This window comes from Cariama cristata, unplaced genomic scaffold (assembly GCF_000690535.1).
Source record: "Cariama cristata isolate BGI_N322 unplaced genomic scaffold, ASM69053v1 scaffold484, whole genome shotgun sequence".
NCBI lineage: Eukaryota > Metazoa > Chordata > Aves > Cariamiformes > Cariamidae > Cariama > Cariama cristata.
Window position 1 is genome coordinate 2,406 of NW_009610990.1, and position 22,175 is coordinate 24,580.

The 22,175-nt window shown below is 36.1% G+C and overlaps 1 protein-coding gene across 1 annotated transcript in view; it reads right to left on the minus strand.

Annotated features, from left to right (window-relative positions):
- Nucleotides 1–357: 357 nt before the first annotated feature.
- LOC104160009 (sister chromatid cohesion protein PDS5 homolog B) overlaps nt 358–22,175 on the minus strand; it is a gene marked incomplete at its 3' end in the record, with an annotated part of 45,647 nt that continues 23,829 nt past the window's right edge. The window contains exons 9-17 of the mRNA XM_009698059.1: nt 16,762–16,877; nt 14,957–15,051; nt 12,580–12,725; nt 11,564–11,715; nt 9,739–9,852; nt 8,080–8,161; nt 2,210–2,258; nt 551–690; nt 358–473 (exon numbers count right to left, since the gene is read on the minus strand). Coding sequence (XP_009696361.1) covers nt 358–473; nt 551–690; nt 2,210–2,258; nt 8,080–8,161; nt 9,739–9,852; nt 11,564–11,715; nt 12,580–12,725; nt 14,957–15,051; nt 16,762–16,877 — 1,010 coding nt within the window. The remainder of the gene's footprint in view (nt 474–550; nt 691–2,209; nt 2,259–8,079; nt 8,162–9,738; nt 9,853–11,563; nt 11,716–12,579; nt 12,726–14,956; nt 15,052–16,761; nt 16,878–22,175) is intronic.

Here is a 22,175-nt window from a genome sequence, read left to right on the forward strand (position 1 = left end):
TGTCACTATGAGCTAATATTCTGGGTGGAAAGCTTCAGTGAATAGCCATGGACAGAAATTTCTTTTAAAGTCAGTCAGTCACAAACCAAATTTTGTCCATCAGGAACAGATCCATTTTACTGACAGGTTGTCCCAGCTGTGCTGAATGACACTGCAATTGTTTCTGTGCTTACATCCTGAACAAGGACAGAAAAAACTCTAAGCAAGGGGAAACAGAGGAAAATACTGCAGGTCTCCAGGCCTTAAACTGCACCCGCCCAATCCATTACTGCTTCTGCTTAAAGGCAAAATAAGAAACCTCAATTTCAAACCTGGTCATCTACAGCCAACAGCAGACACACACACACACACAAATACCTGATGGATTCAGTATCAATGTGCACAGGAGCAATCCTCTCAAGAAGAAACTTTATCATTTCCAGGAAAGGATTTGTTGGTTGTTTTGGATTGCCCAACTTCTTTGTTATTTCCCTCTGCAATATAAGTTTCAGTTAAATTTATAATCAATTCCACTCCAAAATTATTCACATGTTTTCAGAGCAATTCTTACCACACATCCTTCAGCCTGTTTGCAGGAACATGTTGGGCTAACAAGCGTTTCTAACTGACTTCTTATTTTTTCATCATCTTCTAGAACTTGTGTGAACTTTTTCATAAAATCTTGAGCTTTCCCTGGATCAGGAAGGTTTCCTTTAAATAAACAAAAGAAATCACTATTTATTTTAATAAGTATCAGTATTGTAAATTACACAAGTTTGAAATGTCACACCAAAAAAGTTTCTATGTGTATTTGAGTTAACCAAGGGTGGGGAAAAAAAAACCACCAAACCCAAAACCAAACCAACCCAAACCACAACACACCTGAACATATGCAGATATATCTATGAGTACACCAATTTCTAAAAAATGGTGTACCACAGATCTCCCCTTGGTATTTGCTTTCCCCACCCTTCACACTCTTTTTTCAGCAAATCTAGTTGTTAATAATATTAACAGCTGAGGTTGACCTCAGAATGCAAAGCCTACACTGCACACGAAAATATACTCTATATATAGATCACCTATGACAAGTGTGAAAAACATCAAGAGGGTATTTTTGCTAAATTACCCCTTCACTAAATGTAAGCTTTACAACAGCTTTCAACATTTAAAAAAAAAGCGCTTTTAAGATGCATTTCTTGAATTATATATTAATTTCATACTTAGATTATATTATAGCAAGACAATTTATTGGCAAAGCATTAGTATACTATTTAAGATGTTTCATGTTTTTGCTACAGCAAGTGTTAAGCAATGTTGGCACAGAAAATGGTATAGGACTACAGGATAATTAATTCAAAAAAAGTTCTACTAAGTATTTGTTTTGCTGTATCAATTTTCTTTTTTTAATTATTTTTACATACAACCCAGAACTAAAAGAATCAGAAAAAAATTACAAACTGTATCAACTTTAATATCATAAACAAAAGGCAAAAAGGATTTGGAACGTGGCCAAACAAGTACCAAGATTCCGTTTTCCCTCCACATTTTTTCAAAAATGTGCATAGCCTTAAGCAGTATCTTTTTTTGCCAGAACAGCTGGCATTTTTTAAAAAAAGGTTGATTTAAAACCAAAATTTCAGAACTGTAAAGCAAGTTTTTCTTCTTCATACTGGTTTTAATGCTATTGGCATGGTGGTTTGCGGGGAACAAGATGTGTCGCTTTGGGGTTGGTGGTTTTTTCTTTGCCAAGAGTTCAGGTTACACAGAAGTTCTTCAGTTTCCAAAGTGCCTTCCCTGCTACTGAAACCCAAATGCTTTTGCATTCTCCCAACAGCACTTACAATACCAACACCTCAAAGACAGGTAAGTTAGTAGATAGTTTAGTAGGTTAGTTAACAACAATTAATATATATTCTGTAATAAATGCTAAAGCAGACACTGACACCCTAAATCATCTACATTTTGAATTAGTCCACAACATATGCAGCCAAAATGTCACGAGATAAGCTTCATGACTGGAGACTCTTTACAGTAAGGAAGTAATTCTGCTTACAGTTGCCTTAATTCTTTAAAGCCTATTGTTATATCATGTTTATCGTGGTTTGTTTTAAGTTTTATCTGCTACAAAACTTCTTTTTATAAGCTTATCTCAAATGATTTTTAAAGCAAGAAACCAATATAGTTCAACTGTAATTTTTAGACAGTGTAAATACTTCAACTGACTTACTTGTTATAACCATTACTTTTGAGAATATAGCTTTACTGCTGGCATCTGTCTGCAAGTCACAAAAGAAAAAATGGATTAAGTAAAAATTCTACATTATATATTTCCACTTGGAACACGGTGCAAGCAAAACTCCATAATGCATTATCAACAAGTGAGCACCCATTTTGCTAACACATCAGTGTGTTAGAAATCAAAATCACCACTGCAAAATTAATGCTAGACAATTATAGGAAGTAAAAGGTAGATCATGCCTACAGTATCACTCTGTCTCACATATACTTACGTAAAATATTTTTATTACTTTTTAATCTACTATATAACTTAAGAACAGCACAAATGGGTTACTTCTGCAACTGTTTTCTAACTAAAGCCACTTTGTTTTTAAATCTAAAATGAACAGCAAGCATTAAATTCACTTTATCTTCTTGTTCAGGTACTGATTCTAAGTAGTCTCAGTAATAGTTCTCACCTTATTGTAAAGAACGGAGCAAGTCAATAGTAAGACAATTGCTACCCCCGTTCAGCTGAACAGAGAAGGCAGACAATAGCAGTGTAATTGTGAAAGTAACAATCAGGGACGATGACAGTAACAAAAAAATAAAAACATAACTGCATTTCAGGGTATCTGTGAAGCTTTCAGTGGAACTGTTGCTGATATACAGTCATCCAACAGCACCTTACAAGCAAAGTAAGTTACACAAAACAGACTTTTTCCTCTCGTTTTCCTTTTGTCAGTAATTCTTCTGGGACAGGACTTCAAATTCCACATGCAAAGTCCACCTTAAGAGTTAGTTCTGCCACTCAGTGAATGGAGAAGGTAAAAAGGGAATACAACAAATTTCACAGCCAGGTAAAACTACACAGCAAATACATTTTCTTTATGAGACTATATTTCCAACAAATAAGTGATGTTTCTATAACATATCACCTACTACTGAAAGTAGACAAACGAGTTACCAAGACACTTTTTCCCCAATTTTAGCTGTAATCCACAGTATTCTACAGACTAGGAAGTTTTATGAAATTACACTGACGTTCGAAATATTAAGGAATTAGCAGTAAAAATGAAGAAGTTTTATGGAATTACACTGACGTTTGAAATATTAAGGAATTAGCAGTAAAAATGACAAAGGGAATCAGTAGCTGTATAGTGAAGATAACACCCTAACCATCATTTTATCCACCTTGGAACACTTTTTGGAAAAAAGAAAAAAAAAATTGAAATCTTTCACTGCTGTGTAATAAGTGCTGTTAAACAAGAGTGAAACTCTGAAATCTTCATAAGCAAAATGAAAATTGGAAACTGAAAGAAAATCCAAGCTTACAGCAATGTTGTCAAAAGCATATAGACCCATCAGCTTCCAAACCACAAAGGAAGCTGCTCTTTTGCCAGTTGGCTTCTAACAGATCAACTTCAGTGACATAATCTATGAAGTATACAAAACTTCATAAATGCATGTAAATTATGGGCTACAACTATCAAATTATATTCTCCTAAGACTTAAACAGGAACACAACCACACTTTATGATCTTTCACTGGAAAGTATTTAAATTTAAAGAGAACAGTGTTTAGCCACCACCATCGCTAGCATTGTCTTTTATAGAACTCCCATTATATCAGACAGAAGCGGTAGTAGACAAGCCTAAAAATCCAAACCAAGAACATGTCAAATCAACTCAGAAAGGAGGCTCACCTTAGAAGAAGAACTCTTCCTACCAAAGTACCTAACACAAGCCAAATGAAGACCTACAGCGCGCCTTTTCATCAGGTTCGTATCAGGAAAGAACTGCTAAGAGGTATGGTTGCGAGACACTAACATTTTCTTATAAAAACTTGAAGTCAGAGGTCAAAGTCTTATTCGGGCACATCTAATTTTTTGCATCTTATTAATGACATCTGCATATAGATCTCAAATAGGGTTCCAACAAGCCATATCAGCTTTGGAGATAACAAAATTACAATTTATTACAATGACCTTAGCTAACACATGGAACTGTCTATTTCCAGGAGCAGTAGCCCTCAACTTTTCAGGGTAAATTTCTGTTCTGCAGTTGACTAGGTACTATGAAAGAAAATAGGATTTTGAGTTTTAACATATTTGCACAGGCTTTTGGTCATTACAAAAAGGAAATGAATGAGCACATTTGTGGAAAATCTGGCAATGTTTGAGAATAGTGGCAACGTCAGAAGGATCCAAGTATAACAAAAATAGAGCATGAGATAAGACAAGCAATGGTGTTAGTGAATGTCCTCTCTATCTTGTGACATGGACACTTGGCACATAATTCTAGCCATTAAGTATTTCTGCAGAACTTTCCGTCACTTTTTAGTGTCAGAAGAATGTTGTCATTTTAGGGACTTTTGGCTATCACAGCTGGACATGTACATTCAGACAAGAAATGAAGAAAACCAGAAATCAAACCTGGTTTACAGGATTCAAATAATGGTGTCAACAGATACAGAATCTCCATATTTGCACCTCTTGTGACTCAGAAGAAAAATACCAAAACTGTACTGTGGTGTGTCTTTGGTTCTGACTGGTCTGGTCTTCTAACACTAGCTAAGTCTTCAAATACTGGCTAAAGCTCCCATTAAAACAGATCTTAAGTTGAGTAAACTACTAATCATTCAGCCAAACATGAAATAACCTAAGTCAGAAGTACTCTTTCAACTTCTAGTAGTATAACTCCACTAAATCATGACAGATTGAAGAAGATGAAGAAATATTTCTTTTTAGATGATCTACTGTGGCACTATCTACATTGTCTTGCATTCATGATACAGAAGCATCTGCAGCAAATGAAGCTTATACTCCAGGACAGACAAACCAGCATTCACGCACTCTTCTGCATGTGAACAGGCAAGTTTATGTATTTTATCTAACTGTATACCATTGCTGTAGGAAAAAACAAGAGGAGCTGTGATTTATGCTTTTGCTCTTCAGAAAAGTAACTCATCTTAAAGGCAAGTTTGATGTCCGTTCTGTCTCAGATTAGGAGAAATTATGATAAACAGAAATAGAAAGTTTCTTAACACATTTTCAGTCTTCTCAACAGTGCTTACACAGGGGAGAGCCTGATGAGGAAAAAAGGAGAATGACTGAAGAGTTTCACTAAATGGCAAAAAGATTTTCTAAGATGAGGAACACAGTGGACTGGAAAGTTCAAAGATTTATAATCACAGAATAATGTAGGTTGGAAGCGACAACTGTAGGTCAACTGGTTGAACCACCTATTCAAAGCAGGGCCAACTTAGATCAGGTTTTGCTCCAGGCCTCATCTAGTTGCATTTTAAATATTTACAAGGATGAAGATTTCACAACCTCTCTAGGCTATCTGTTCCCATATCTGATCAGCCTTTACTGCAATTTTTTTTTTTCCTTACTACCTAATCAAGGTTTCTTTGTGGTAACTTCTGTACACTGCTTCTTGTCCTATCCTTCTTCGTCTCCGAGAGCTCTCACAATGCCTACACTTGCCACAGAGACGTCATCTACAGGAGAACAAATCAACAATTAAGCTATAATCGTTAAGTGGAGAAATTGGACTGAAGTGAAAAAGCACACATGATAACAACAAGTCATATTCTAAAAAGGTTACTAGTTCATTTCACTTTTGTTTCCTGAAAGAAAACCAAGTTTCTACAGCTCTGAATGGCTAACGGATATTTCTCTCAAGATTATTACTGTCCTGGACTGTAAGCCCCTTTAGTTAATGATTATGCCACAATGATTTAATTATATGAATTAATTATCAATTCGGGTGGAAAAAAAAATCCCAAACAAACCATACAAGGAGCATCACAGAAATAAAAGTTTTAGTAAAAATAGCTAAGCATCTGCATTGGACATAACGGGCAGGGTTTGGGGTAGCAAAGGGCTGCAGGGGTGACCTGTGCAGGAGGTGGTCAGGGACTGCCCTGTGCCCGTCAAAGCCACTTCCAGCCAACCCCGCAACCGACAAACAAACCCACCAAAACTTCAATCAGTCAGAGGAGCCTACGGTGCCTCTGAGAAAACATATTTAAGCGAGGAGACACTGGAGAAAGTATGACTCTAAAGGGACTGTGGTCGGTGGAGGAATCCATGCTGGAGCAGTGGGTAAAACAAGAGGAGCAGCAAAAGGAAAGGCAACGTCATGCCCTGACCCCCATCTCCTGTGCTGCCATCACCGCATCAAAGGGACTGAGTGTAGCGTGCTGTGAGGGCCTGGAGACTGCGAAGCAGGGAAGAGAGCCATCCAAAGGGGAGCCGAAGGCTGTTTCTTTAAGCATTTGTTTGCTTTTATTTCTCAATACCAGGATAAATAATTGAAAGTTTATGTCAATTGACAATAAACTAAGTAAAATTCCCTGACTCAAAACAGTTTTGTTGCCCACGACAGCATCTCAGACTATCACAAGCCCCCTAAATTCTTCTGTGCAGTCCTATTACTCAAAAGAATATTCAAGTGTAGACAATTAGCATTTAATAGCAAAAGACAGGATGAAAGCCACATGGACAAATGCAAACATGTCAACAGCATACACTGTTTTGAATACAATGCTCATGCTGGCATTTATCAAAACCTACATGTTTAATTCCATATCATATTTGATATTTTACAATTGAGAAAGAACTGTCATTACATCTCCCCAAAAACAAAAGGAAAAGTTGACATTTCACTTTCAACCGAAATGCAGAAAATATCAAGAAACTGACTCAGGTTTTAAATGCGTAAGTGTATTTAAACTACACCAAAGAATATAAAACAGTACATGAAAAATATTTCAATACAGTCACTGGAATGCAATGAAGTATTGCTGTACTAGCAATGGGTGCACTTAGAATTTAATACAACATTACAGCATGTTTTAAGTGCACTAAGTCAAAATTATGAGTTTCACTGCAATCAGGACTGAAACAATAAGGGATGCATTTTGATTTGATAAGTCTTTCTCTGTCTGCAAGACAGTAGCATTTCTAAGCAGATACATTAGATAATCCAACCACACAGTTACCCACTCTTCCTCGTTCAGGTAATTCCAGCAAACAAATAACTCTGTCATTAAATTTACTGTGGTTTATGAGTATATACACAAAGAAAATAAAGAACACACAGACACACATATGAATGTGTGCATGGCAACACTTTCTACTATACATTATTTCTGTTAAAAAAGCACCAGATTAAATTTTTGGCATTAAAGTCAAGTTCTAACCACATTCCAAATTACGCCCAGAATTTCATCTTATGATTTCCGCGCCCCCCGCCCCCCCAAACATGAGTATGCATATACATATAACTAAAACAAATCTAAATTTTACTTTATGAGAATATCCTAAATGCTCAATAAATATTTGTTTTTTTCCTTCTGAGCAAATCTGTAAACAAAGAATTCACTTGTAGTCTGGTAAGTTTCCAAGAGGTAAGTTTCCAAGAGGGAAGAGAAACAAGTAATCTGTTGGGATAAAAATATTCCAATTTCTTGAATGTTACTAATTATACATAAGAAGTTAGAGTTTATAGGTACTTTTTCTTAATTACTCGATTTGGCAGTCAAAAAATATGCCATTTTTTCCCCTCTTTCAAGAGCCAGAACAATCCCGGCAAGACGTAATTCAAACACTGGGAGCAAATATTTTAGTATCAAATGACTGGCAAAATCTTTAAAAAATTTCTACAACACCCCCTCCTCTTCAATTTTACTAACAAAACGTATACATATTTCATACTGCAAGTGTAGTCTAATGGAATATCAGTTAACTTTCACAGTATTTTCTATCTGTCATTAAAAATAAGCTTGAGATATTAAAACAAATGGAATTTTAAAATAGTATATTAAATAAAACTGCATATTCACTGTGGGATAAAGATAAATTGAACTCACTTTGGGTTGTTTTATTAGGTCAACTAAATCCTTTACTTGATGTCGTAGCAGATTTTGGCATTTCCACATTTCATTCAATGCTCTGAAAAAATTAAAAAGATTAAGTTGTCAAAATTGTCTATTCAATAGATAACACAATTGTCCAATAAGAGCCTTTAAATTCTTTTCAACTTCAGACTCAGAAATGTGCTTATCACCTGATCTTTCATTGCTGTGTGAGCAAAGGCTAAATGCTTCCTAATGGCATGATATGGAAAATTTAGTTGGTCATATTAGACTGGATCAAAGTGAGATTTTGAAACAAGTTTCATTTCAGATGCCTAACTACACTGCCTTTAAAAGAAGTGGGAAGTAACGCCTGGCCCATAAAGAACTCATTTGTACAAGCCTGAAATCACTCTTCTGAAAACATTCCAAGCAGCAAGCTAAAGCAGATGTTTAAGATTTTTATCATCAAAACAATGTTTTTCTTGCACACAGAAAGCAGCTACTAGATGAATAAATTGTGAAAAGTGGGTATGATTAGACTTGTAAGAGACGCATTAGAGAGATTCGACAAAACTGAAAATTAGCACACTTCCCAGGAAAAATAAACCACATAAATAAAAAAAAGTCACAGCTTCATTTAAAAAAACCTTCCAGAATACACAGGTAAAAAGTCAGTTCTATATAACTGTTACCTATCTAACTGAACATACTATGTCTTTAAAATCAGTGTGAAAACCGTAGATGTAAAATGCGTCTGGAAACTGTAGAATTCAGAAGTTATTTGTTCCCTGAAATAACAAATACTGAAAAGAATCCATTCTGCATTTTTGTTTAGCCTATACTAAAAATTCCTAGAACAGTAACTTTTCATTTTTAATATACTATTCTTTATTATAGTTTGGTACAGTTGTAATATCTTTAGGTAGGTAATATAAGAAACAGGATTCAAACATCAGTTTCTGTAGTATTTGAAGGCTTTGGGGTTTTTTTAAGCCATTCTTTCATATACAAAGCTTTCTCTATCCTCCCTCATGCAAAAAAAAAATAAAACAAAACCAGCATAACCGATTTTCAAGTGACTGACTACTAATAAATGAAAAGCAAAGTAAAACTAACTAAATCAAACTGTGAACAGTACAGTAGCAAAACTGTTATTAGTCAAATTCATGTGCATGTACCCATTTTAAGCTGGAGAAGGCATATAACATTATGTTAAGTAAAATGCATATTGAAGTAGGAAAGACAAACAAGTAATCCCTTCCCACTCTTAAGTCATCCTGGCTGCTACAACAGAAGTATATTAATTGAACGGTTGACTAGCCCTAGATCTTGTCTGACAACGCTACTATCTATGCTACCTTGTGTCAGACATAAAAGATTGACACGCACTCAGGCTTCTTTCCAGATCTTTAACATTACTTTTTTTCTCTCTCTATGGTTAAGAGTAGCACACCTTGTTAGAAAACACTCTATTAGTTTGTTCTGTTTCATTTTGGTTTTTTTTCCACAAAATCCCACTTGAAAAATACATACTATTGCTACGTTCTGTTTTCTGATAGTTCATAAGCTACTTTCATCCATTGTCTTAGGCTACTCATAACAATTTAGAACTAATTTACAATAACATTTGTGTTAAAAATAATTTTGCAAGTAGTCAAAAATAGCACATACTTCACAGCATTTGAATCCAATGTTGCATAAAGGTAATACAAACATTTCATTCGTTCATTTGTTTCCAAGTTGTGAGGGACCATGTACTGAGCAAAGATGCGTTCAACAAGTAATCTGAAAGACAGGATTAAGAAATTTAAACTGTAAAGGAAGAAAGTGGTCTTGAATTGCCAACACATTAATTCAAAAATTCTCAGACCTATCTAGAGATCAGACGTTGCACATAAAGACGGGGTTATTCAAAAAACCTAAAGGTCAAGTTACTTAACTTCCAATATAACTCAGCATAAACTAAACAAAAATATATCATTACAGAAGATGTAATGTTAATGTTAGCAGCAGGACATTTAAGTGATGACATTATCAAAATCAGATACATTAATCTAAATAAGAACCACAGAATTTTAGAGAAGGACGTCTCTGAATTATCAGCCCAAGGAGATGTTACCAGTGAATTTCATTATGGGTCAGTGTTGGGGTAAATACACTAATTGATCCAAATTAATGGGCCTAAAATAAAAAAAAGAAATATCATGTTGATTATCATGAACATTATCATGAAGCCCAGAAGGAGAACTAGTCAGAAGGAGCTGACATCCCTCCACCCCTCCCTGGCCCCTTCCCCAAGGGCTGAGTTTATCCCATTTCTTCTGCTTCCGCAATAAAAATGCAGGTACATTCACAAGGGAATTATTAAAAGCTTCTGCTATAACATGGAAGCTCCTTATTTGGAAACAGAAAGAGAGAGAAAGGTTTGGGTCTGCCAGTTACCTAGCAAAGACTGAGAAGGGAGGGAAAAAAAAAAGAAATATAAAAGAAAAACTAAGCCCATGTTGCAATCTTAAATACCAAGGCGGCCCAAGACTTTTGTGAATTGACATCAACGTTAACAGAATGGAGTAAATAGGTAAAAAACCCAATCATGTATGTATAGGCTAGAAAAGAGAAGAAAACCCTTATGCACAATTGGAGCAGGTAGTCAAAACCCAAACCCAGCTAGTTTAAAAAGATCCTAAAGTTTAAGCAAAATATGAGTGGGTAAGACTGGATCTCAAGATCCAGAGAGTTCTGTCCACTTCCATGGTACCATTAAATAATTGCTTATTTTTAAGAGACTTTCTGAGGCTGTGAGTTTTTGAAAAGACTTGTATGTGTTCGCAATACCATTTGTATCCGAACATGCTGTGAAGGTCAAAGGCTCATTTTGCAAAGCCACCAAGATGGCCTTGATTAGTCAAGGCAGACTAGTTCCCAAAGTAGCTCCTCATGTGCAATCATCTATTTTTCAATACGAACGACGACATACACAAGGCTATAGCTGGTACGACAGAGGCACTGTTTTCATCACAAATCCAGGACAAGGCTCTAATTCATGGTTATTATAGTACAGAAGAACTAACCTGCAGAGTGAGATGCCTTAACCGTTGTCACTACACTTAGCGAACTTATCTTTAAAGCATATAGGAACAACATGCAAATCTAAAGCAAGATTGTTAAAGCAATTTTACTGACTGAATTTTAACATGAAAGTTAGCAAGCTACTGAAATATAAACAAAAATCTCCTTACTGAAGCAGTGGTGAAGTATAGCTAAAAATTTTGAAATATTCCAACCTATCCCACCCTTTAGAATCACTTTTGGCCTTAAAAAAAGGAAGTACAAGAAAACAACAAAGGACAACATTTGGCTGCAGCTGTATAAGATTATGCACTGGATCAAAACATACAGGATTATCAAGTCACCTCCTTCTTGTCAGCACTAAAGCACAATGGAAAAACAAATCCACATAAGTTACAGAATCACTTAGCTTTCACGACTAACTTACCGGTCATCAATACTGTTTTGATAATATATATGCAGAAGTTTATCTTTGATCCATGATATCTGTTTTGCAGCTTCTTTTCCTGCTTCTGATTGTAATGAATATTTCTTGTATATCTGTGCAAGTCCCATCATAGCTTCCTTCCTCACTCTCCACTTGAGAAAAAGAAATAATACCCAGTTTAGTAGTTCAAAACTCAAAACTGAAAAGACTGCAGAATTTCCTGGTAGGTATTTCCTATTCTACACCAAAATAATTTAATTTACAAAAAAGTTAAATTGAGTTCTTAGTGCAACGCTTTCTCATCAGGACATATATTGCAACATATCTATTACGCTAAACTCTTCATCATCAGTAACTACTATGCAAGTATGCCTCTTGAATTTAGAATTGTTACAAATTTAAGCCAATACCCCTTCTCAGTCCATACTGGATATTTGTGATTGTATTACAGGTGCGGCAGGGGAAAGCATATCACCAAATGGAAAAAACAAAACAAAAAACACTGGGTGACAACATTAATTTTAAAATTGCCAGCAAACTATTAAAATTTGAGAGCTACGACACTGATTTGCAGTCTTCCAATGATCTACTTAAAGCAGGTAAACTAGATACTTCTGATGGTGGAACATCCTTTTTTATTGGTAAACTACAACACATTTTGAAACCTGCCTGCAAAATTTGTTAAGAACAATTTTAGAATATTTTACAAAGGTCTCCTTGTACCTAAAAATTTTACGAAAACCAGACAACTGGAACAACATTGTTGTACCTCAGCCTTTTTTTTTTTATCGTACCAGCTTAAATGAAAATACAGCACAATGAAAAACGTGGCATTCCAGTCAGGGGCAAAAGATACCTCATTAAATAGACTGCTTCAAAATTTTTTGCATTATATTGGCTTTCATTTGTCATTTTAAAATTAGTTCAGCATTTTTTAGAAGCGCTGCTTTTTAAAAAGCTGAATTACATTCTAGAAATACAACACACAGCCATTAGCAGGACCAATTATGCCTTACCCGCTTGTCCAGTGTTCGTTCTCTGACAAAATTAAGCAGGTGATCATTGACAAGCAAAAGATCTTTTTTAGCAGCAGTAACTATGGATACTATAACATCATGCCTTATGGCCTCTTCAGGATCATGTGACCTTACTTTAAGATATTCTGGAAAAAAAAGAGTAAGTATTTCATTGTAAGTGTACAACTTCAGCTACATTTCTTTCTCTAGACAATATTCAACTGACAGAAGCAAAACCCATGATCTTCTACTGTTTTGAGCATCAACAGTAAGAAACCAATAGTATCCTCTAAGATTAACTGGAATGTCAGTAAAACTTTATATTTGCTTAGAGTACCAAATATTTATATTTCTGGTATTATGGAAATAAGAGTTATGGGGTTATATTTTTATTTTTATTATTTCTTATAATAGTTTGGCTGCGTCTATGTTAGCAACTCTTATAGCCAAACAGAATTGGATTTGTACAGTAGAACAGACAGTACTGAGAACTTGATAACCACACTACATACATTTTAAAGTCTTACTTCAGGCTAGAGGCTACTCTTTTCCAGCAGTCAAAGGGGATGGAGTCTGCAGGAGCACATTAGTTGCACTCCTGATCACAACTTCTGTATTATCCACAAGGAATCTAGTTCACATGCTCCAAGAATACTCCACAGTGTGAGCCACGTAAGCATTGTAAGCAAGGACAAATCAAGAGACATACTTCAAAAGCATGCTCTTTGACCAAGCCATGATGCTTATTTAGACACATCCTAGTCTATTCATCTTAAAACAATTTTTCTAGATTAATTTGGCCCATTGCCTTGTACTATCAACACTTTAAGACTTCTGCTTGTAAGTGTTAAACATGTTAGCTACCTGTAGTCATTTTAGAAAGCTGACAAATAAAATAGCAAAGTTCATTTATCTTCTTAGAAGTATGTATTCTAGGTCAATTTAAAAGCACAAACGGGTAGGAAAATGCACACGAAAGTTATCAAGATCACTGTACACAACATACATCAGTGAAACACTGAGAACATTAAGAAACATTGAAAATTCACCGTTTACTCTGAATGAAATAACCAGAAGTTACTGTTCTCTTATTACTGTTCAATGACCGGTGAAAATTTTCAAGTCCTGTCTGAAATATTGGCCATCAACATTTTCGGTAATCAGCATAAATGTCAAAAGGGCACACCAAGAAATAAAGCTTTGCATTTATGGAGGTTATGAAATTTGAAATCCAAATAAGACCTTTTTTTTAAAAAAAAAAAAACAGTTTTGTTCCACATGAACACATAACCACCTAAAACAAACGAAGAACAATGCCATTGTACAAAACAATTCTGGTCTCAAACACCAGTGAGTCAGAGAAAATTTTCAACAATTTGACTTCAATAAGCACTGTGGGGAGAAAGAGGAGGGGCAAGCAAAATTACATTTCCCAGAGGATACCATTAGAGGGGGCACAAAGTCTTTCTGCAATGTAAAAAAGAAAAAAAAAAAAAAAATCCTTGAAAATACAATTCAATACAATTCTGACAATCAAAGAGGAAATACTTCTTTTACCATTTCATTAAGGAAAGGTCCAGACACTTTTTTTTTTTTTAAAAGCTGGCCTAACAATGCCAATAACTACAAGATGACTCTAGCCTGCCTGTATTTGTGTCTAACTTGACAAACTCTCAGCGAGCAAGACAGCAACCCCATGCGCTTAACAGCCCTTTAAATTCCCTCCCTAGAGCAAATGGACAAAGATACTACCTCCAAAAAATTACAAGGAGTTTACTGATCAGGGGGAGATACGGTCTCCATATGCACTTTGAGGGGAGAAAAAACCTCAAACCAACCAATTCTCTTTACATTTTTTTCATTAAGGCATCAGGAGCAACAAATACTAAGCTCTTCTGCCTGTGCCAGTTGCCTTCTTCCTACAGAGGTCTTGAATTACAAGCTATGTTTGACCTGAAGGAGCAGGAACCAACGGCTGCGGTCCCAGTCTCCAGGACTGTCTTCATGTTTTAGACATGGCTGCATAATATTTACACATTTCAGCTTTGTGGAACTGAAGTCTCCACTCCGCACCCTAATTAATAAATGCCATGACCATTAGGGTAGCCATGCCTGATCCCATGGTACTTCACTTCAACAGCAGTTGGGAATGCCGCTACTGTAAGAGACGGAGAGTGAACGCTTTGGTTAAGGCATTCTTTATTTGCAATCTCCTCAGCCTGAGAAGCAGCACTGAAGGCAGACTCTATGCCTTAGAAATCCAGCCTCAATTACGTCCTCCACAACATATGACAACGTTACTCAGGATTACAACGAACCTTCCTGACTTTTCCAGGAGACTTAAAATTCTATTTTAATGTTGTAACAAATCTGGTACCTGTTAAGTCTTTTGCTAGGTCGGGATGGTTCATAAGGCAGTGACTTGCAAATTTCACACATTCAAGACGAATAGGTACATGGATATCATTAAACCTATTTAGAAACAAGACAATGCATTACAACAACAACAAAAATATCACTTCTACCAAAGCAATCAGTTTATTTCTACACAATCTCAAATACATCTGAAAATATTTTTATGCTTCCCATGCACAGTCACATGCATAAAACATCTCTGATTTCACAGTATTGAGTAGACTGTCTTTAGCTTAAGAAAAAATTCCTGTACTCATTTATTAATTCATGTTCTGAACATGAAGAGAGGTATCCTCTCCTGGTACACATGAAGAACTCCCAGGCAAATAACAACTATTTATCAGAAAGATGTCTGACACATTTTAACTATCTTTTCTGTAATGCTCCACATAATTAATCATGTATCAGCAACTAAAGGTTTTGTTAGACTGCGGTATTTGTCCCCTCTTTAAACTGTATGATAGACAGCAAACAAATGGGTACTCTAGCCTAGTACAAATTTCTTCTGAGATGGATCACTTCAATTTCTGCAAGATTTCCTTTCGAAAGACTGAATTAGGTTTGATGCTTCAAAACTAGTATTTTCTCATGGTTAATTTTGATATAGGTAATTTTATAATAAAACTATTGATGTAATGAGAGTTATCAAGAACTCTTTTGAAAAATTAAATGGATTTTCAAGCTGTCCTCAAACAGCGAGGATATCCTCAAAATTTAAACAAATTAAAAATCAAATTTTAGAGCATTATTGCTGTTGAAATCCTTATTTATCAAATAAAGAAGTGTTAAGGAATAACTGTTCTAGTAAAAACCAGGTATATTTTCAAAATCAAGAGATTTTAAGAATGGTTCCTTTAATAACATGGCTATTATAACTTAGTTAAAAACCTTGGAAAAAAGTAAATACATGTACATGATTCATAACTAGTTGAAAACAGCAATTATGAACAACAGATTGCACGTATTCACATTGTTTCACATTATAACACAATGAAGCATCTTCCTTTGGGTCCAATTAGATCTGGTATTTTTTGATGACATGCAATGCTTTAAATAGTTATATACTGTCAAGCAAAAGGCCTTCCCTCAATTAAGTTTCCTGTACTTTTAAAAAGTAGCATTTCTTTGAGGACTCTGGTTTTGATACGATTGAGTGCTAAAATATGAACTACTGCATTTGTAATAATTTATATAATTTATCCTCATTTACTGAAATCAAAAACATTTTCATCATAGTAGTCCTACTTAGGTTTCTCCTGACTACAAGCTCCAGGTATATTTTCTGGCAGAATATTTCAAAACCAAAAGACTAAGTGTGTTTTGCAGCATTATAAATACTCACAGCTCTTTTAAGACATTCCTACCATTAAAAAAAATTGAAACCAGTATACAAATACTGTGCATAAAAGCCTCAAAACCAGTTCTAAGATCATCTGATATTGCAAATGTCATTTTTATGTTTTAGAATTAATCCATCATTGAATTGTTTCACTTAAAATAAACTATTCCTTTTTCTTGACAGTGGTAATAAAGACAGATGCAAAACATGAACTAACAAGGGATGATTTGTAATTGTTCCCTTGGCAGAATCACAGATGCAGAAGATGTACATAAAATAATCTCTTTAGCATTATCTGTCAGATTTCAGATAAAGCAGCAGGAGGGAACTCACACTGAGCTGTAACACTTCAAAAAAAAAAAAAGTTGAATTATACTTCTTTGAACTTTTTTTTCCCCTCTTAGGAAGAGAACTAAACCAGCATATACCTCCCCAGGTAGCACTGCCAAAGTGGTTTGTTTTGAGATGCCAACTCCGAATCCTTCGCCCCAAACATTTTTGCTAGAAGTTTTACAACCTGCAGGCGTTCTTCATTGTCATTGCTCTGGAAGATGAACACATTTTTATTTTTTTTTAATTAAAAAAAAAGAAAAAATCCCACACCACAAAGACAGAGTTCTGTTTTATACAGCTTTTACACCAGTACACTTATACACCTCTAGAAATATTATAATACAGATTAATAGACTTTTCTTGTATGCAAATGTATATTAAGACAAAAAACCTTCACTAGTATTGGGAGAAGACAAAATAATAAAGGCAATGAAAACAAAAAACAACGTAGAGACAAAAACCAATGTGAACAAAGCCTGGTGAAAAATACACAGATACAGACATCTTTTTAACCCTCATTTACAGGTTACTGATCCTGTCAAGAAATCTGGTATGTGCCTGTACGAGCTTACACAAATTTAAGCACAACACAAAACCCACAAAATTCATTCTATTTTTGTCTGCACATAAAGGTTTGCAGTTGTCTAGAGTAGTGTTTCATTATAAACATTTAGTTAAAAACAAAAAAAAAATTCAGAAAACAAAGTTTTTAGAGAATATCAAATTAAGTACCCAAGATCTGAGAGATGCACAGGATCTGGTCCTGTATTTAAGTATATCTTTAAAAATGCCGAGTTACAACAGAAACTTTTCTTTCATATTTAAAACTAGCACTAACAGAGATAAAACAAGTCCTTCTCCAGTATATTTTCATTATCTTCGGTTTGCATTACACTTGTTTAATACAACACACAGCCTTTGAGGCTTAATATATACTTTGGAAATGTGTACTAACATTTGCGCAATTAGCATGCACTTACTGTACACCAGTTTTTTTCCTTCTGCTTATAAAAGAAGAAGAACAACAAAAGGCTGCAACAGTTCTTTGGAAAGGGAATAGCTAAAATTAGTTGATATTAACTAGATATTACTCAACCATTATTATTTCAGTCTTTTTTTCTGGCAATAAAGACAGAGACTGTTTAAAATACTGGTTTTTTTCCTATCATCTTTGAATTCTTATTAGTTCAGCATCACCTTTTGAACAAGAAATAGGAGTGCAATGTAGCTGTCAGCATTCTCTAATATCACACCACAATCTTAAAAGACCAACTATTTCTCCTATCTGACTCAATACCATAAACGGGCTGAAAAGTTTGCTGGTATGTCCTTTTAATTCAGCTTCCTAAGAACAGTAAAAGCATTTGTAAAACCTTTAAAGTAACAGAGCAAGAGAAGTTAAGGATGAAGAAATCTCTTAACACCGATGTATTACTACATTACAAAAGACTACAATTCTTCTGAATACACTTTAGTGTTAAGTATTAGCAGCATTAACAGTAAATCCATTAATATGTTTGTCTGCATTTGACTAATTTTTCCAATTAAAATTCAGATTGACATTACTGAAAGCCATCTAAAACCTCTCCCTCTTAATCTGCAATGACATCTTTTTTCTCGATGAATTTCAGCTTGTAAGTGTCCGTTACACTACAAATTCTTATTCTGTACCCTCATGGTTAAGAATTTTACATTTTTTTCTGTAGCCTATATTAGTCCCATATCCATTGCTCACATCCCATCCACTCCTGCTTAAACCAACAAAATATTAAAAATATTAAGCATCTCCGAATTTCTCTAGGTAACCAACACAGATCCAGAGCAAGATTCCCCAGAGGGTGGGAATGGAGGGGGGTGGAGGGGTTGGGAGTACACTAAACACTCAACTACTTAATTACACAGCCAGAAGTACAGAAAAAAAATAAAAGAGGTATTAAAAAAACCCCCACACCTAAAAATCCTTAATGAATTAGCCAAAGAAGCAGCTTTCACTGTATTAGCCACTAATGCAATTGTAAGACAACCCACCAATGTTTCTAGTCCTGTTTGTAGGAAAAAAATGAGTATTTGTGATTATGGACCAAAAGCATTTAGTACTTTCTAAATTCGTGCCCAGATGTCATTCTTCTTGAAACATTCTTATCCAGGCTCCTAAAGGTAATAAAAATCAACCTGTACTTCTTCTTAAATGAATGCATCACTGCTACAGTCTCTCTCCTTTATTCTAGTTTAATCTCTATTTCGTTTTCTGAGGGGAAAAAAAATGAGCATCAAACTCAAAAAAAAAAATCTTAATCCTTCTCCATTCTATGAGACATCATGTACTTGAAGAGTAACGTCCTTCATCTCTTTTCTTTAGGTATGATCCAGCACTCTTTATGTTTAACAGTGTTCCATCATGATTTGTCAATAAAAATTGACATTGAACACTGATATTTTCAGTTCCCCATACGTGCTCCCAACACACAGGCAGCTGCTCTTCTGCCTAGATGTCAGGGTCTCCCACTAACAGCAGCTGAAGTTGGCCAGCCTGTTATCACTACCAAGTCCAAAAGAATAGGCAGCACTGAGGATCTGGGGGGGATTTGGGGGTAGAAGTGGACACATGACCTCAAAGTTGTCAAAAAATTTAACTATCATATCCAGGAAGAAAGGCAGCTCTACAATAACAGAAGTCAACATTTGATTGATTTTATTCATTACATTGTATTGGCCTAGTAAGATGGTAAAATAAAGATCTAAAACATGTTATGGTTATTTCCTAAATACTCTATTCATGAGCTTATTCTCCTGAACATTAAAACGGTATTCACTTTCAGTAATACAAATTTCTAAAATTTGAATATCAAATTTGAATGAAGGAAAATCAGTTCCCTTCACAAGCTGACCTACACAACAATACATTCTTAGCTCTGTTCTCTCCTGCCTCAATAATGCTTCCATGTCAATGCTAGATCTCCAAACACACCACCTTAAAATGCCAAGATCAGGCACAAATGAATGACCCTCACAGAAGAGGCTAAATTAAATGAATTTCAGCGCATGTTCTCCTGCTAAACCCCCATTCCAAAATTAGGCAAAAAAAATAATTACCATTGAGAAGCAACCATGATTCAACACAGATCTCTCAGAGTTTAATAATGCTCCTTTTCTGCCACATGAGAACATAGGAGCGTTTGCTTTACAAAAATCTATACGGGTGTGACGGGTTGGCGCCAGCCAAAAGCGAAACATCCACTCTCCTCTCTTGTACAGAGAGGGGAAGGGGAAAAAATAGAAAGAAAGTTAAAACGCTCAAGGATCAAGATAATGACAGTTTAATAGGTAAAGAAAAAACTGCAAGCACAGGTAAAGCAAAAAAGAAGAACTCGTTCACTACTTCCCATTGGCAGGGCAGATGTCCCGCCAGTTCCCGGAGAGCAGGGTCTCAGCACGCACAGTGCTTGCTTGGGAAGACAAACACCATGAGCGCAAACGTCCTCCCCTTCCTTCTCCTTTCCCTGAGCCTTTATTGCTGAGCATGTGTCCTCTTCTCCACCTCCTGCCCTGCCCCAGCCTGCTCGTGGCGGGGGGAGAAAGCGTTTACCTGTGCAAGCACTCTTCAGCAACAGCCAACACATTAGTGCGCCATCAACACTGTTTTAGTCACAAATATAAAGTACACTACCTTACAGGCTGCTACAAAGAAAATTAACTCCATCCCGGTCAGACCCAAAAGGATAATTACTTTGTCCACATCTGTTTGGTACGTGACACGGCACAGCACACACCTGACTGCGTTTCGGTTCTCTTCAAACATACTGAAAAGATTCTTGGGATAGATAGGACAGAAAAAGCAACTGAGGGAGCAAAGCACACAAAAGCTGCACATTTCAGAGAATACCAGTTACTGCCAGCAACCTTTCATTCTTCATTCAAGTCAACACGTCCAATTCTCACAGCAGGTAAAATTATCTCGCATTGCGACCAAACTGTACGGTCACTGGTTGTACCAAAATGGCAAGGTGCTCAAACACTAGGTGGCCACACTGTTTAGATCCAAAAGAGCAGATACACACAACAGTGTTGCTAAGGTACCTAAACACTCTCACAAGTTCCATAACCCTTCCATACATGGTCAAAAATTTATTGGGTCACTGACAAGAAAGCTCTTGGATTTTACTCAGAGACAGTCTAGAACTTCCATAAGGCCCTGAATCCCATGAAGATAAATCAAGAGGCTTCCTGCCACAAAGATTGCAAAAGAAGTTCAGGGAGATGGAGAGCAAGACATTTGGATCCTGTTAGGTAACGAGTCACAGATACACAGATGTTTGGTCACATCCTCAAGCTCCTATCAGCCACAGAGGACAAGTCCAATCCATTGGAAGGCAGCGGAGATTGCTCAGTGACGCTCACCTGGTTGTTGGGAGAAAACCACCACCACTTCATTTTCAAAACACACCACAAAATGTTTAGAAGCAAAGAAATAAGACGCTACACGAAAATTCTGGTTCAAGTACAGAATATACAAATAGTGGAAAAGTTGCTGATGCCAGGAAGAATCAGTTTAGAGAAACAGGATCACTATCAGAGAAACACCCAGCACATACTGCGAGACAAAGTACCCTAAGGTCAGGATGAAACGTGTGAACAATCCCCGAAAGAACAAGTCAAGAATATCAAGAGATTTCAGCATCCTCCAAGAACAGGAGAAGGTCCTCAAAACTGGAACAATCAAGATCAAGAGCACCTTCCCCCCCCGGCCCCACAACTAGGATTTATGGAAGGGAGCATGGCAGTCCTTGCAATCATGAAACAGGAGTTCATCCAACAAACTTCACAGATTTCAGTCTGTCCTCAGACAGAACTCGGTAGTTCTCATAAGCCCAGGCAGAACATAGATTCACATAAGCCAGGCACATTCATGGGAAAAGCCTGGACATGGCCCCCTACTGAGCAAAGTTACAGTTCTTTGTAGATGATTACTTGGAGTGGTCGGTAGTTGGAGACGTTGGGCGTATGAACTGCCAACAACGGCATACCGCTGAAACTTCAACAGCTTCCAACAAAGCAGGACTGACATCCAGTTTCTGCAACATTGTGTGAAGGTTAAATGATTGCAGAGTCACCCGTCACCACAGCTACACAATCCTCAAAAGACAGCAAAGAGCTCTTCTTAAGCAAGAAGGGGTACGTCCACCAGCATTACTGAAGCATACATTCTAAGACAGAATGATAGTTTTTCCAATGTGGCGACCATAACACCAGGCACGATTCTATCTACGAATCTTTGCATTAGAAACAATTTGTTCAGCAACTTGACCCAGTGAATTACCAGACCTTGTTTTGCAAGTGCTAAGTGGAACTAAAATGTGCCATTTACTCCATAACAGAGATGTACTTTTAAGCTCTCTCTTATGCAGAAATGATTAAGAGGACAGCACCAAAAATGGCATACAGATAATCTTCACTTGCACCTGATAATGGTGGTTATGTCTGTCACACAAGACAACCAGAGACTATCAAC